Genomic DNA, 16,903 nt, shown 5'->3' with positions numbered 1-16,903 from the left:
GGCAAGCTTAGAAATCAGAGAGGCATTTGCTTTTCTAGACGTGTCAGCATCTATCACATGCACACTCAGCTTTGCGGAAATCACGGGTAATTTATCGAAGTGCCGATTTCAGATATTGAAGAGGCACCTGCTTTTCCAGACGTGTCAGCACCTGTCACATGCACACTCAGCCTTGTGAAAATTACGGGCAATCTGTCGAAGATTTCTGGTGACGTAGAAAGCACGTGAAGATTACTATTCAATCATCCAATGGTTGCCGACAAGAGTGAAAGAATAGTACCGGTTATTAATTCATATAAATGTCGACCTTCACCCTTCATTGCAACGCAGACATACATAACCCTTCTTTATCTCCGAGAATGCCTTCCCAACAAAGCCTCTCGAGTCACTCAGTGTTCCTTATTCTCTGGGATACCTCTGCAAACAACCCATCAAAAACAAAAGTATTTCATATCATGAAGGTTGAAAGCAAAAGTATCTCATATCATGCTTTCTTCATGTCCTTCTCCTTGTCGTTGTTTTCACCTGCGGGACAAGGAGAAAGAGAGCAATCAGCCAGCATTTGGTATCAATCTTCTGATCTGAAACCGACTGCCAGGAACCCTTTCCTGATTGCTTACCTAGCCTTGCTCTCGAGTACTCATTTTCAACATCTTATGCTTCCTCAAAAGCTACCACATCTGCCTGAAGAACAGATAATGGAAGTGAAAATGATACCTCGAAGCATGTGGAGACAATATGCTAATTCATCCTCAGCTAGGGACAAGGAGAAAGAAAGCAAATGGTTGGCACTTGGAAAGATTGAAAAATGAAACAGACCATCACCTTTACCTCGTGCATGCCTGCCATGCAGAAGAAACAAGCAGAGAAGAATGCAGACTGCACAATCAAATCAACCCAGCAGAAGGAGTCTGATTTGAAACCAAGGAACTTTCATATTCCTCGCTTAGAATTCCAAACCAGTTCAAGATCAAAGCTATGGAAAGTCAACAAGATCATCTATCTCCAAAACCAGATTTGCGTTCTTAAACTCTACTCTGTCTGGTTTTTACTTGGCCATACTTGTCATGTTTATTCGTTGTTTGTTTGTATGCTTGTTTTTCTGTGAGTTTATGCTTGATACATTGAGGACAATGTTTGATTTAAGTGTGGGGGGGGTAACCAAGTTGTCTTGCATGAAATTCGTAGGAGTTTATCACCCATTACTTCTAGTGTTGTTCCTTGCTGTTTTTAAGTGTTTTTAAGCTATTTTGGAGTGTTTTAGTATGTTTTGACATAAAAATCCGAAAATCTCATAAAAATTTGAAAAATTGTTTTGAAAAACCCAAAAAGAGTTGTTTTTGTGTGTTTATTTATGTCTTAGGGTACCTTCCAACACAATGATGAGGATTTGATTTTTAATTACATGACTGTTAAAGAGAGTTATAAACATGGATGAAAATTTGATTTACTCTTTGGTGTATGATTGGTTGTGGTTATAATTTATGAATTCACATGCAATCATAAAGGAAAAATCAGTTTTTGTAACATGCTTGAAGGAAGGAACTCAAATTAATGCTACAACCTTGTGAGACTTGAGCCTAAACGTTTATTTGGAGAGTTAATAATCTGTGCATCATTATTTTCTAAAGTCGTTGCATGATCTCATTATTCTTTGCTTGGTTGCTACTTAGAAGGCGTTTCATCATTTAGTTCCAAATGCTAGAACTCATGCCTATTTCATTCAGAGCATGTTATTGATTTGCATAACACATATTAAAGATGAAGTTGTGTAATGACCACCAAAGCCAAATTACCATGCCCCTATTTCATTAAGTGTTTAAGTTTAACCCTGTTGAGCCTTGTTAAGCCTATGTTCTTTGCTAATCCACACTATCCTTACCTAGCCTAGTTTTAGGACCATTCATACCCTTGTTCTTGAAGCATAGTAAAGCATGACTTAAAATGAACTCCTTTTTTTCAATGTATTGCAGAAAGCAAGTGTGGGGGAAGTGATTCTTGTGTGTGTGTGTGTGCCAAAGTCTTTAATAAGGCACAGGCAGAACAGAAAAAAAAAAGAATTGAAAAGAGTATGAAAAAGAGCTCTAAAGTGTTGTTTGTTAAAAAAGGGTCCAAAACATTGAATTCGGCCCTAAATGTTGCATGAATCTTCCCTTTGTATTTAAAAGTTGATTCTGCATTCTAAAGTGAATTCCAAGTGTCTATTTCATTGCTTTGCTTGCTATCGCTTTAAGAACGTTTGTTATCCCTATCCTTTCTTTGTTAGCCATTACCCCCAAGCCCTGTTACAACCCTTGACTTCAATCTTGAGTGTTGTGTGTTTCAATTTGTGGATTTCGAAATTGGTATGAGCATATGGTGTCACTGGTTCTCGCATCTAAGTAGTAGCATTCCATTCATGAGATCATATCTAAACACGCTTAATAACTCCAGAAAATTGCTTTCTTTGTTATAACTTATGTAAGTCCTAGTATTTCGTGTTTACATCAATCTTCTCACATATAACTAGTGTAGGGTGTGTAGTCAGAAAAAAATGTGTGAAAATAGAGAATATCTTGTAAGGAATTGAGCAAATTCTCTAAGGCATGTGTTGCATTCAAAACATCGTTTTAATTGATTAATTGTGAACTAGTAAGTGGTGACGGTGATTAAGTATGTGCTCAAGTGTGAAGATGACCAAAATTCTGTGGGAATGATGATTTTTAACATGTCATGTGCATTGGAAATCCCTGAGGCAAATGTTGGAAGGTCTAGGTATGTTTTGTTTCTTTTGTTTTCCTCGAGGACTAGTAAAAGCTAAGTGTGGGGGAATTTGATAGAAGCATATTTATGCGACTTAGTTAGCTTGTTCTTGTGCATTTATGTTGTTATTTCTTAGTTAATTATGTATTTTAAGCTATTTTTGTGTGTTTGTAGGTCCTAATAACAAAGTTGGCAAGAAAGTGCATTTTGGAGCATTTTGGAGCATTTTTGGGCCAAGATTGGATAGTGCAAGCATGGAGACATGAGGATGGACGTTTTTGAAGATTAGAAGGCTGGAAATCAGCATGTGTGTGTGCAAGTGTGTTGACCTACAACTACAAACATCATAGCTGCCATGTGATGGCAGAAAATGTGTTGATTGCTACCTGAAATGATGAAGAACATGTGTGTGCAAGTGTAACAGCTGGTACATGTGGAAATAAAGATAGAAAACAGCACACACACATGCAAAGACAGAGAGACAACATTCTCTACACGGCACATGGGAAAGAAAAAAGAAAACAGCACACACATAAGCAAAGGAAATGAAAGACATGGCATGGGCAGAAAGTGTGTGATTGCTAGCTGAAATGATGTTATGTGGAAATGATGATTACATGACAGCACACACACATGAGAAGTGAGCTGGAACACCTGCCAAAGAGTGCAGAAAATCAAGTTTAAAGGCATATGGACAGCTGCAAAAGGGTGTTATCCATCACATTTCCACCCATGCTGTGCACACCATTCTTGTCTACTTCATGCACTCATTTGCTGCACCATTCCACTTCCTTTCCTTTGTCTACCATGTGCACAATATTCTTATCCACTCCTTGCACTCATTGATGCACCACTCCTTCACTTTCCTTGCCCATGCCGTGCACATTCATTGTCCCCTCCATCATATCAGATTTCATGCACCATTTCATCACTTTAACCTCCACTCCATTCACTCATTGCTGCACCATTCTTTGTCCCCTCCATTATATCTGATTTCATGCACCATTACATTGAATGATTGCACTCATTTGCTGCACCATTCCACTTCTTTTCCTTTGTCTACCATGTGCACAATATTCTTGTCCATTTCATTGAATCATTGCTGCACACACCACCATTTTCATCTCCTTGCCGTGCACTTCCTCTATAAAAGGAAGTGTGTGTGGCAGCCATAGAGTTTAGTTTTTACTTCATCATTCATCCCCATTTCAATACAACCTTCATCCAAACACATCCATTCATCTTTACATCCATTCCTCCATACAAACAAACCTTCAAACACTCACCAACACCTTGTGCCATAGCAAAGGAAGGGAAGGAAAGTGCTTGGACGTGCTTGCTGTCCAACTTGGATCGTTGGAGCGTTTAGGTGTTTTCTTTCTTTTGTTTCCAATGTTTAAATTCATTTTCTTTCATTTTGTTGTGAATATGAGTGGCTAAACCCCTCTTAGCTAAAGGTGATTTCAAAGCCATGATTATGTGTGTAATATGATTTGATAAATTCTAGTTATGAACTCTTGAATCGTGAATGCAATTGGCTTAACTATTTGATTGATAACTTATTTGTATTTGTTAATTAAGGGTCGACACTTAATTGGCATGCATAAATCCGTTGCTAGAGTATAAGGAAGTTTCACATAATCGTTACAAACTTATATTCACATGTAATGAAGGTCGCTTATAAACGATCGCGTTAAGTTAAATTCCTAGCATGAGTGACATGATGTCATAGTTGCAAGTGCCTTGTCAATGCTTATGACTTTCATTAAACATAATGATCTTTAATTGTATCTCTATTATGATGTCATGCAAGGAACTTTTGAAGAATATTTTGGGTTGTCGAATGATGTCATCCAATTCAATAAAACAAGGAAAATCTGAGAGTTAACTAGTGATGTCACGGTTAATTTGGAGCATTGTCGTTCATAATTCAATGAAGTAGTAACTGGAAATCGAATTATTTGCATACATGTCATGTGTGGAGAAAAAGCCTCTAGCTATCACATCCATCATCTTATTTCTCACATTCGTTCTACAATCTGTCTAGATTTTCATACTTGTTTGTTTGTTACAACTTCATCCAAATCAAAACCCCCCTTTTAGTTCTTGTTTCAAAGTGTTTCAAATCTGTTTTAGTTTGTATTTTTAAGTGTTTGATTCAAGTAAAAGTCCATTTTCGTCCAAAGTCATTCCTAGTGTCTAGTTTAAGTTTATTTGGTTGTTTTGAGCTGTTTTGAGTATTTTAAGTTTGCTTTGAGTCTTGTGAATCTTGTTAAGTGTTTTTAAATTTAGTTTTATGTTTTTGAGTCAGTTTAGAGGTTATTAGCAAGCCCTCCTAATCCCCGGTCTAGAACGATCCCTACTTATACTTGTACTACAATTGTCAAAAGAGGGTTAAATTTGTGTGTTAAGATAGTTTTCACATCAATAAGCCTGTAGCACAAAGAAGAAACTTACCTACAAACGAACTTGAAGAAGTAGCAATTCCAGATTCTGCAACAAACAAGCAGTGCACCTTCTCATCTCTCCAGTAATCAGTTTGCTCTAACTAATAATAGGTCTTAGTTCGATGATCGAGCATATCAACTGTGAGAGCAGAGGCCACTATATATACACAATATAATCTTTGCCAGATCTCATAAGGATTGCCCTATTAGAATCCTTATAGGAAACTAATCCCTTAAATAGTAGTCTAGTGTGATATGGATTAAAAAATCCATTCCCAATAAGACTTCCCATTCAATCTCAAGACCAATAACTAAGTTCATAGATTCATACTTATGCTCATATTCTTACATTCTCCAACTTGAGCAAGTATGAACCAAGTAAACTAGTTCTATCAAGATTTACAATAAGGTGATCACCAAGCCTTTTGAGTAACATCATAAACAATCTATTTGTACATCTCAAAACATAGAATCAAAAGCTTACAATCACAACCAATATGTAACTGATGCCCTCAAATTATGTTCAATCTGCACTTATAACATTATGATCAAACTGACATCAGTGGACCTAAATTTCCACTCCCACTATTCCTTAACTTAATTCGAAACGATTAAGTCCAACAGATAGTACAACTATCAACTAATAATTCATTCTAATATAAAGAATTACCAATATATGAATTCAACCAATTGCTTAAGTCAAATCACAAAGATTTCCTATTACAATCGTTATAGAAAACAACTTATGTTTTCCAAGCCATATCAGTTCAAATAGTTTTAACATAATCCTTCAAAAACAAGGATTTGTACACAACTTCTCATAAGGCTTTCTTATTCTAATTGGACTTAACCATTCACCGTCAAAAACACCCAATCTCGTGTTCATATTCATACATTTTCTCCCACTTGAACATAAGATCAATTTCAGACATGAACATCTCCAATTTATAAGAAGTGACCACAGAGCCTCACTTGAGAATCCATCCTTATGACCATCATTCTATTACACTCCAAAACATGGAAACAGAGATTCATAAACCACAACCAAAATGCAGTATTGATTCTAAGTTCACACACATCCAGACTGCAAATATGACTCATAACATAAACTGATATTAAACAGTCAATCACATAATATGCTCCCACTTTTCAAAAAGACCAAAACATAAATCGATCTTATAGGAAAGCAACATAACATTGACTTAAAGGATTTACTAATCATAAGCTTAAAACAGCCAAACTGTTTCCAAAGCATCAAACAAAACTTCCTCTACAATAAGTCCACCATCCAAAACTACAAAACTTTTCGGAATATATGGAAAAATACAGCCTTGATTATAAGCTCTAATCAGAAATATTAGCATGCTAATTGTGTTCACTCAATTAAGACCTTCTTGTTTTGTTATTGAAATTTTGACAAAATCAAACAAAACCCAAATTTTAAATCATGCACTAAGACAGATATGCATACATATATTTCGCAAGGTATAAAGCAATTGCAGTCTCATTCATGATTGATCATTCATGGTCTCCAGATTACTTTCGATAATTTCAATAGGATTAGTTCTTCGTGGGTTTCGTTATCGTAATTTTAATGTTTATTAAAAAACTTAACAGAAAACCTTGACCCAATCTATGCATTGAAATATAAAGCAAACATTGACAGAACAATACGAATTATTAAACATACCTCCTGCAGATTTCAATTTGGAACAGCGCAGTGGAAATAATTATCCAAATTGAAAAAATTGATTTAAGAGTTCGATGAAGTTGCTAATCAAAACCCCAAATTGGGAAAACAGCCTCAACCTGTAGTTTTGCAGAAAAGCCAATGATAATAGTTTAAATATGTTTTGTCATTATCTGGAGATCACATACCAGAACCCAACTTCGAATCCTCAGGGTCGCAACTTAAGGAATTTTATTATTATTATTATTATTATGCTTTCGAACCATTTGATTTCAAGACTGAATTTATAAACATGTAAACCAGGCTCTGATACCACATGTTAGAATAAACATATACCAAAAACATGTAATTATGAATCACAATTGTTGATGCACAAAACCGGATGGTCTTGGAACAACGTAAATCCGACCGTGAATCTGCATGAAATGTAAATGACAGAAGAGTTATCGTGGTTCACCCCAAGGTTTGGGCTACGTCCACATTGATTGTATTATATTTCTCTGTTGAAGAGGGAGAGAGAGCTTAGAGCTTAGGGGATGTGAGGAGGCTTTGAGAGGGGGTGAGAGGCTTCAGAAATGGCATCTGAGGGTGAGAATGAGCCTCTCCTAATTGTGAGGATGAGGAGTCCTTTTATAGAATAAGGACTCCTCACTTATTACATATTTGCCCCTTCCCTTATTGCATAATTACATTTGAGTCCCCCAAGTATTTATACGAGGTCTAAATACGAGGCCCTAAATATGGTATAAACAACAGTGATCAAAACACAAACCCAATTCATAAGCTTGTAGCACAGAGAATAAACTTACCTGCAGACGAACTTGAAGAAGCAGCAATTCCAGATTCTGCAGCAAAAAAGCAATGCACATTCTCCTCTCTCCAGTAATCAGTTTGCTCTAACTAATAATAGGTCTTAGTTCGATGATCGAGCATATCAACTGTGAGAGCAGAGGTCACTATATATACACAATATAATCTTTGCCAGATCCCCTAAGGATTCCCATATTAGAATCCTTATAGGAAACTAATCCCTTAAATAGTAGTCCAGTGTGATATGGATTAAAAAATCCATTCCCAATAAGACTTCCCATTCAATCTCAAGACCAATAACTAAGTTTATAGATTCATACTTATGCTCATATTCTTACATTATGTCTAATAAATTTTAGATGTTATATAATTGAATCCCTCATAATTAAAAATCTGGATCCTCAAATAAACTTCATCGAAGCATCAGCACACATCTGACGACAACAAAGCAATTGTTTTACTAGAAAGTTTTCCTAGCTTCAGCCTGCAAGTACCAATTCCGTTGCGGAAACTTTTAAGGGAAGGAACTCTTCCCGAGTAGGCCTCTCGGAACATGCTCATCGCTGTTGGAAATGAAATTGACACATGCATCTCTTGCTGAAAGTGTCTTCTAGGAACAAAATTGTGTTCCTCGCTGAAAATTACCTCGCTAAACAATCATTTTGTTATAGTGGTCTCATCTCAAAACTTAAGCTTCGGTTAACTGTGAGTTCAGATTTTCCTTTATTCATCAGCTTTGTTGTAAAAGGTTATAATCCACTTGAGTAAAAATAAAATTAATGATATAGAGAAATACTTCCTTCCCAATGTAGTAAACGTTCTAATTTTTTTCCTTTTCGATAAATGATAAAGAGAAAAAGTAGTAATATTCATACATTTATTTTTATTTTACATTTACATGTATATTTTTTTATAAAAAAAATTATTTTTTTAATATTGTAGTTGACAGTCGAAAATTTGAAAGTAGTGTGTAGGAAATATAAAAAAATGTGTCAAATTATTACCTGACTCGAGATGCCATATGTTATCCAAAGGATTCTGCCACCTACACCCCTCATTGAACACACAATATTTGTCTGCACACAGGGAAGCATCAAACCATGTTTGTATTTATCTCCTCGATATCACGTGCTACTCCGCAAAATAATTTGCATGTACATATGTATAGTCCAGAAACTGGGATAAAATTTTCAACGCAAGCAATTCGATTGCAACAAGACAAATGTCATATTCGCTTTTGTTGGATTCTTCGTCCTGAAAGCGACGGAATCGTTCGCTCCATTTTTCACTTGCCACGATTCAAGGAAAGAGAGAGCTTGCTCGTGCTGCACGTTGTATCATACAACTTGTATGTGCTTTTGGCCAAAATAAGAGCGGTCATTTGGATCATCACTCATATTTTTGATTAATTTATTTAATTTGATAGCTATAAATAAAAAAAATTATAATGAACGTGAAAATCATTTTTTATTTCGAACATCGCACTTTAATCTGAATTAAATATCACACGAACATAAGACCCGGCATGAGGTTTAATTTTCTCTATTCTCGCTTGTTTATAAAGAAGAAAAAAGCATGATTAACACTTGTTCAAATAATATTATACTAGTATATGGGCACATACAAAGTGTATGAGAAAATTTTTTATTTTTGTTTTTGAAATAAAAGGAGAGAGGAATAGAGTGATAGAGAATGTGGGGGTGGGAATTTTTTTATTTTTTTTGAATTTTAAGTAGAAATATGTTAGAATTACATGTAGGTGAGGCTTTGAAAAAAAAATAGCAAAATTTGGTTGTGTGAAATTACATTTCTACCCCATATTTCTTATTCATGTTATGTTTTAATTAGAGGGTTAAACTGGTAATTTTATAGGATTTGGGTTGATAATAATTGTTTTATTAATTAGTAGAGATTAATAAAATGACGACTTTTTTTGGTTAAAAAATGAGAACCTTTTAAATAATACTAGTATATGCCTACACACTTTGTGTATGTGAAATTTTTTATTTTTGTTTTTAATCCCAAAACATGAGTTTTGATCCCACTTACTCTTACAGTTCAATGGTATTTCTCTCTTCACTTGAAAGTTAGAGGTTTTAGATTTGATTCTCGTCAAAGAAAAATTTGAACCACATTATTACTTGTCTATTATAAGACTTAGCCTATTAATTTATGAATAATATTTGGCTACTTAAAAATAACTAAGAACTCCTACTCAAAACTCTTCGTGTTTGAATCACAGAGTTTTGTACTTATAATCAGAACTGTTCATATTATAAATCACACTGTAAAGATCATCTTTGTAAAAAATGAATTAAAACTAAGATCATTTAGTTAATTTATTCTAGCAAATACATAGACGGTTCGTAATGCATTTATCGATTCCGTTCATTTGTTTTTATACAGTTCGATGACTAAATGACCTTAGTTTTAATTGATCTTTTTACAAAGGGAATCTTTACAGAGTGATTTATAAATGAACGATTCTGATTATAAAAACAAAGTTCTATAAATCGATATCGAATAATTTTGGATAGGAACTTTTTTTTTTTTTAAGTATGTAAGTATTGTTCTTAATTTATCTTTTTAATGTGAACAATATCGTTAAAAACGAAAATTACCTTCATAGGTCTTAGTAATTCAACATAATAAATGTCTTTACAAAACAACAAATTTGTTTTCAGACGAGGATATAGACACGAAAGTGGAATCCTTCTTTCATTATGTGGTCCCAATTTCTGGATTGTAAATACATTCACAATCGATATATTTCTTCTTCTCCCTTTCATACACGACACGTAGTCCCATCCACTCTATCTCTTAAATTATAAAAAAACAAAAACAATGGAAAACTAACGTTTCCCGAAGGGAGGAGGATTGTCTGCCCTCCAAGTTTCGGTGCCCTTCCATGCCCTCCTGTTTTGTGTGGTCACGGTTAAGTCACGTTAATATTTTATATTATTTTTTTATAAAGATAATAAAACAAAAATAAATAATAATATAAAATATTAACGTGGTTTAACCGTGACCACACAATCAGGAGGGCATGGGAGGGCACGGTAACTTGGAGGGCAGACAATCCTCCTCCTTCCCGAAGTGGGGGAATCTGCTGCTTGATGTGGTGTCTAAGGGACACATGTTTTGATTATACAAACTAGCAGATGAGCACACTGTGTGTGTGAATAACTTCCTACCTCACTTCACGTTCTTCTCAAGCATAACTGTTTCAGTTCATTCAAATTATTTAAAAAAAACATCGTGATTTCACTTACTTGTATGAAAAAATGATGGTAGGACAATTTCTCTTATAAGTGCATATTTTTTATCTTATGTAAATATTTTGATATAAAATTACTATTTTGCCTTTCTTATATAAATATTATGTATCAAAAGTGAGAGCAAAATAGAAAAAAAGGGGAAAAGTTCAAAAGATACAAAATTAATATTTTGCCCTTCTCATGTCAACATTATGTATTCAAAAGTAAGGGCAAAATTGGAAGAAAATGGGACAAAAAGTTGACAAGTCCTATTCTCTTAATAGAATAGAAACGTAAAAGCTGCATGCATCCATAATCCTTCTTCTGCTTCTGCCATGTGGCTCTGATCACTCTGACATTGGGAGAAGGATTCTTTTTTTTTTTTTTTTTTTCTTTTTCTTCTATCCTGTCTTACAGTGTCAACATTTTATATTAATTTTTTTATAGAAAAAAAAAAGACAAAATAGAAAGTATGAGAGAAGAGAATGAAAGAAAATGGAAAGAGGAGAGAAGATAATCTTATTTCCTGATATTGTGCATTTTGACTCCACACGGTTCATTAAAGCCATTGTTTTGATGTCCCAAAAATAATATTACTTCAATGTACTTTAAACATGGTAGATGATCAATTCCAATTAACGAGGATCTGTAAGGAATATTATTTTCTCTCTCATCTATTCTAAAGCTTCTGTTTTTAACAAGATTTTTATTAGAAGAAAAGGAGATTACACACAGCTCAGCTCAACTAAAAAGCTTAGCCACAAACGGACTATTCCCTCCAAAAACCACTAAGCTTGCGTGGCGTGTAGATTGAGCAACTAAGAGTTAACTACGTCTTTCAAGTGAATGTGGGCGTGCCAACTTGCGACCAAGCTTGGTTGACGAGTAGAATAGATGTGGTGGTGTTGAATGTGCTATTGACTTTTGTACTCAAACGATCACGGCAACAAAAGAACACGTCTCGACCTTGGGTTCTAGAATCTCACGAGAAGGTTGCTAAATCACTGTGAAGTTTAATAAAAGTTTGGCTTTAAATGTGCTAAACACTGAGTAACCTAGATAACACCTCACTTCACCAAGAAACCTAACAAAGTGACCTTGTTTAGTGAATGAACAATGACTTCTCGTTGGCAAATACTTAGATAGGTAACCAATCGAACTCAAAGTTATGTTGTTAATCCAAACTAAAGATATTTCTTGGTCGATCTAATGATTCGACAGCTCCAGTGCTAGTAATCCAAACCAAAGATATCGCTGGTTGTCAGCACAATGTTGTTACTACAAACTTAAGGTATGTTGATAGAGGGGTTAAGGTAATTAGTAATTTCTCAAAGTGTGAGAAAGATTCGCTTAAAGCGAGGTTTTGTGCAGAGCATTTGTTTGTTTGTTGAGTTGAAGATCCTTTTTTTGTTTATAGGGTTGAAGTTCGTGGTGACCAATTAGGCCAAAGTATTGTCCCAATAGGACTATGACTATTCGGCACACATCTAGATATTGTTGATATTATCTCATCATACCCCTCTCCGCCCGAAACTGTATCTCTATCAAGCCTCGACCTTTTTTTACTTGAACTAGGACTCTAAACTTGGTCCTCTTATGCGTTCGATTCACTTCTTATCTGATTAGTCACACATTTTGATTCCTGGAATAATTTGAATCTTATAAATAAATTATTCTGATCCTTAACAATTTCAATTCAATCATAACTCGACCGAGTCACGCCTAAATCTAATCCTTAAGAGCCCTACTTGAGTTAGGACTCGGTCGAATTACATTCTTCTGGGCAAAACCATATGGCCTAAAAACTCGTCATTGGGCCGAGAATCACAATCTTTCAACCCGAGTTATCTCTCCTCAACCCAAACCCAGTATTCGAAGCCCAAACACTAACGCAACAAGACAAAAATAATGCAGGTCCAGAAAGACACTACATGAAAAGACAAAATTAAAATAGTCCCCTGTTGATGAACGAAAGCTGCTACCGCTAGCCACCATGGAATCCAGCCAACCGCCACCAGAACCCTCACCAAAATCGCAGATCCACATTGTCTCCAAAATATGAACATTAAAAGCATATGAATTGGTACAACCTACTTCACAAGTTTCTCTCCCTAACCTTCATGCTGAATGCCACAAATCTATTCCAAAGGCCGCCACCCGAAGGGCTGCCAGGATGAAACTCTGACGGCCGAAGATTCCAACACCAATCTATTTTAAAGCTGTTTGTTTCCAAGTTTTAATTTATATTATTATATGCCCAGATCTTGTCCAAGCCTGAAACCTTGGTTGTTCGTCCAACCCCATGTGCAGGAATCAGGCCCAACCCAATACGTTCGGCCCAAAAATATGAACCAACTTTCACTCTTGAGATACACAAACCATTTCGCCTAACAGTGTCCAGTCCAAGCATAGGTCAACTCCGTCGAGCGAAAGCCATTTCCGCCATTAGAGAGACTGAACCAAATGAAACACAAAAACCCCATCTCTCTCTGATTTCCATCAATCTCCGCCACGAAAGTTCAAAGCTTTCGGAGAAACTCATCTCGCAATGTCCGCCGGAATGGTGTCCCAGTTCAAGGAAGCCACCCAATCGGCGAGGGCCACGCTCCGGCCATGGGGTGAGCTCCTGGAACCCACCGCACTCAGACTCCCCTCCAATCTCTCCGCCGCGACGACCCGACTCGCCCAGAACTTGACCCACTTCCGGTCCAACTACGCCCTGATCGCCCTGATCGTGCTCTTCCTCAGCCTCCTCTACCACCCGTTCTCCATCATCGTCTTCTTGATCGTCTTCGCCGCGTGGCTCGTACTCTACTTCTCGCGTGACCAGCCCCTCGAGGTGTTCGGGTTTGCGGTCCCGGACCGGGTCGTGATGGTTGTTCTTGCCTTGGTGACGGTGGTGGCTCTGGTCCTCACTCACGTGTGGCTCAACGTCATCGTTTCGGGTGTGATTGGGGTCGTTTTGATAGGGTTGCACGCGGTGTTTAGGGGGACGGAGGGCCTTGTGATGGACGACCAAGAATCGCCGTATGGGGCTCTGCTCTCGGATGATGCTGACCCAAGTGGGAATTACACCATTATGTGACTGTTCCTCTCCAATTTTATGAGGTGGGTTGGAATTGATTTCCTTTTTTTCTTCTTCTGGGTTTTGTTGAAATTAAATTTTGGAATTTTGTTGGGTTTTGGTTGGAATTTTGGATTTTAATTGCTTACAATAGGGAAGTTAGGGTTTTAATTGATATCCTTCAATTTGATTACTTCATTGTTATTTGTGATATTCATCCGTTTTCGGAATATAAATTCATTGTAGAGGTGTCTTAATAGAATTCTTGATTTGACTGTATCAAATGTGGTTTACCTCCATCCGTTCCCAGTTGCAGAGAATTTTTGCTAAGCATAATGTGTAGCGTGATACCGCGCACATGTGAATGGTGTACAGAATATGTAGACATGTTATGGTCTTCTTAGTACTCATATACCTTTTCTTGCAACTTTATAGTTTTCTGATTGTATCAAAATATTTTGAACTTTCTTTATCTAAGTTAAATACATGCCCGTACCTAGACGATTTTCATTGACTAACGTTTATCTTTCCTTCCAACAGTATGTTTTGGAAGAGCTGGCCCTATATTAAGTACGCTTTATAGCCCTTTTCCATGTCTTTAGTTCAAATCTTGCTTTGCCAAGACCACTCTGGTTGCAATAGCAGGATATCTTAGCAACTTGTCTCCGGATATTTTTAGTTATACATGTTATTTCTAGGACCTGCAGTTTGGTTTGATCATTTTGATATCTTACCGATGAAATCTTGCATACGTTTTTTCCCACTAAGCTTGAAGTTCCAGTTTCAAAACCCGGGCCCGTCGATCTAAAAATTCCAACAAGAAGTGCATAACGGGGCTTCTTGTGAACCATGACATTCTTTTTGTTGCTCTCCATGCATTGCATTATAGATTTGCTGTTAAATTTGTTCCAAATTGAACAAAATAGACGTCAAAGACAGGTGCGTCTAAGTTATTAGGGCAGGCATTACTTTCTGACCATCTCGTCATAATTGTCGAACAAACTTGTTTTTCTTTTCCTTGGGGTGAATGGTTCAACATTTCATTGTATCGATTGTCAGGTTTGTACGAAGTATGAACATAAAATCAACATCCTGTCTCTACCAATTCTTGTTACAATACTTGATTTCCTATGTCAAAACTAGCAGATGTTTGAAAACCTGATGCAATCTGACCAATTGACTTTGTTTTTCTTTGAATCCTTTTGCCGCTTTCATTTCGTAACTTAGAGTTTCTATCTCATGAAATTTGTCTTGCATAGTTTCTTCCCTTTTCATAAGTTGTAGCCATTTACCAAACAGAGTAATTTGTAGTACTGCTACACTTGGGAATAATTTGTCTATGCCATATGCTTTATCACACGTACATGGGGCAGTGACATGATTATAAATATGAAATTCTCTATCTGGACTTTGTCAGGATTGAATGAGCTGAGTGATTTATACCCAAACTTGCATTTTTTTTTTTCAAATACAGACCCGAGTCTATTTTGTGCTTATGATTTATTGACATGTTATATTTAACAGCAGTTCTTGTTTCAACATTTTATGTCTTGTACCATGAAATGGAGATGGAGATGGAGCTAATGCATTATTTTCCTCGTTTTTATGTAATTTCCATGTATGCATTGCAGTTGGTAGCATTTCATCATTGTTCGATCAGGTACCTGTGTTCCAGACAAGCCTCCGATGGGGGTCAACCTCTAACCAACAGATCCAGCTGTGATGTCGTTCTTCCTTCTGAAGTCTGAAATTGTGTATCCACCACCCTAGTTGATGTTCAGCCCTTCTTCCTGATTCAAATCACGTTTAGAGTGCTTTTAACAGATAAGACTTGTATAGACCATTGTTGTCTCATGGCAAATCGTGGGTCGCATTGTCGGTTTGTGCCATCTTGGAGTACATTGGAACCTTGCAAACTGAAAGTTAAGTGCAATTTTTTGTAGTGATGGTATATGTATGCAGCGATGATTCCTTTTCCTATTCATACGTGTTGCAACTTACAATGTCCTTTTCCTATTCATACGTGTTGCAACTTACAAGTGTTCTCTGTAGGAAACATGTTCAGAAAATCTGCTTTATACTTAGAAATAAACCAAAAGGAGTGAATTGGGTAAAATTACCATATTCTGTATTTTCAGATTATCTGTAAGATAGTTGACTGACTCAACTCTAGAGACTCTATAGTGAGTCTCCTACCTATCTCCCAACTTGAGAAGATATTTGGAAGCTCTACTTGACTAGGGCAATTCTCACACGAGTGGAACTGCATAGGTATAGGTGGCTAACTAATGATGAAGTCTAACACTCTACCTTCCTACTAAGGCTATATGTGCTTGTTTCCCCTCAATTAGGAATCAGATTTACGTAGAATTGGTTTGTCGCCATTGTGACATTTTGATATATTCACTCTGAAAACAGAAAAGCATTTCAAATAGTGTTTCCCCTCCTTTCTTATCTCGGACTCAGAGAGACAATGGAGCCTTTAGCTCGCAAGCTGAAAATGCTCCATGACCTGGGATTTCATAATTGGAAGGGGCGACACTCGAAACTTCTGACTCAAATCAAAGGTTTGAATCAATCGCGACGAACGCTGCAACAACCTCCTGATCAAAGACTCCAACATTTCCTCCAAGCGCCTCTCCATCAAATCTGAACCAGGCAAATGGATGTTTTGAGACCTCGACTTCTCCAATGGCACTATTTTGAATGGCACCAAGGTCCCTCTAAACACGTCGTTGGATCTTAGCCACAGCAACAAAATCAAAATCTGTGAGTACATTTCCATCGAGATCAAGATCGACGATTACAAAGAGAGCCACCCGAGACAGAACCTTAGGGTTTGTTCGGGCTAGATTTGTCCCTCGCATAACTCCCATGGTCTTTCTCATTGGGC

General features: G+C 36.6%; 1 protein-coding gene and 1 pseudogene across 1 annotated transcript; both read left to right on the top strand.

Moving 5' to 3' along the window:
• Positions 1-13,067: 13,067 nt before the first annotated feature.
• On the top strand, positions 13,068-15,990 carry LOC126609014 (PRA1 family protein D-like). Its single transcript, XM_050277038.1, has 2 exons — positions 13,068-14,054; positions 15,642-15,990. The coding sequence occupies exon 1, from the start codon at positions 13,495-13,497 to the stop codon at positions 14,029-14,031; it is 537 nt and encodes a 178-aa protein (XP_050132995.1). The 5' UTR covers positions 13,068-13,494; the 3' UTR covers positions 14,032-14,054; positions 15,642-15,990.
• Positions 15,991-16,133: 143 nt separating this feature from the next.
• Positions 16,134-16,903, top strand: part of LOC126609013 (FHA domain-containing protein At4g14490-like) — a 50,040-nt pseudogene continuing 49,270 nt past the window's right edge.

Source organism: Malus sylvestris, chromosome 16 (genome assembly GCF_916048215.2).
Source record: "Malus sylvestris chromosome 16, drMalSylv7.2, whole genome shotgun sequence".
Taxonomy (NCBI): Eukaryota; Viridiplantae; Streptophyta; class Magnoliopsida; order Rosales; family Rosaceae; genus Malus; species Malus sylvestris.
The sequence above is the reverse complement of the archived record's forward strand: the minus strand, read 5'-3'. Positions and strand labels throughout refer to the sequence as shown.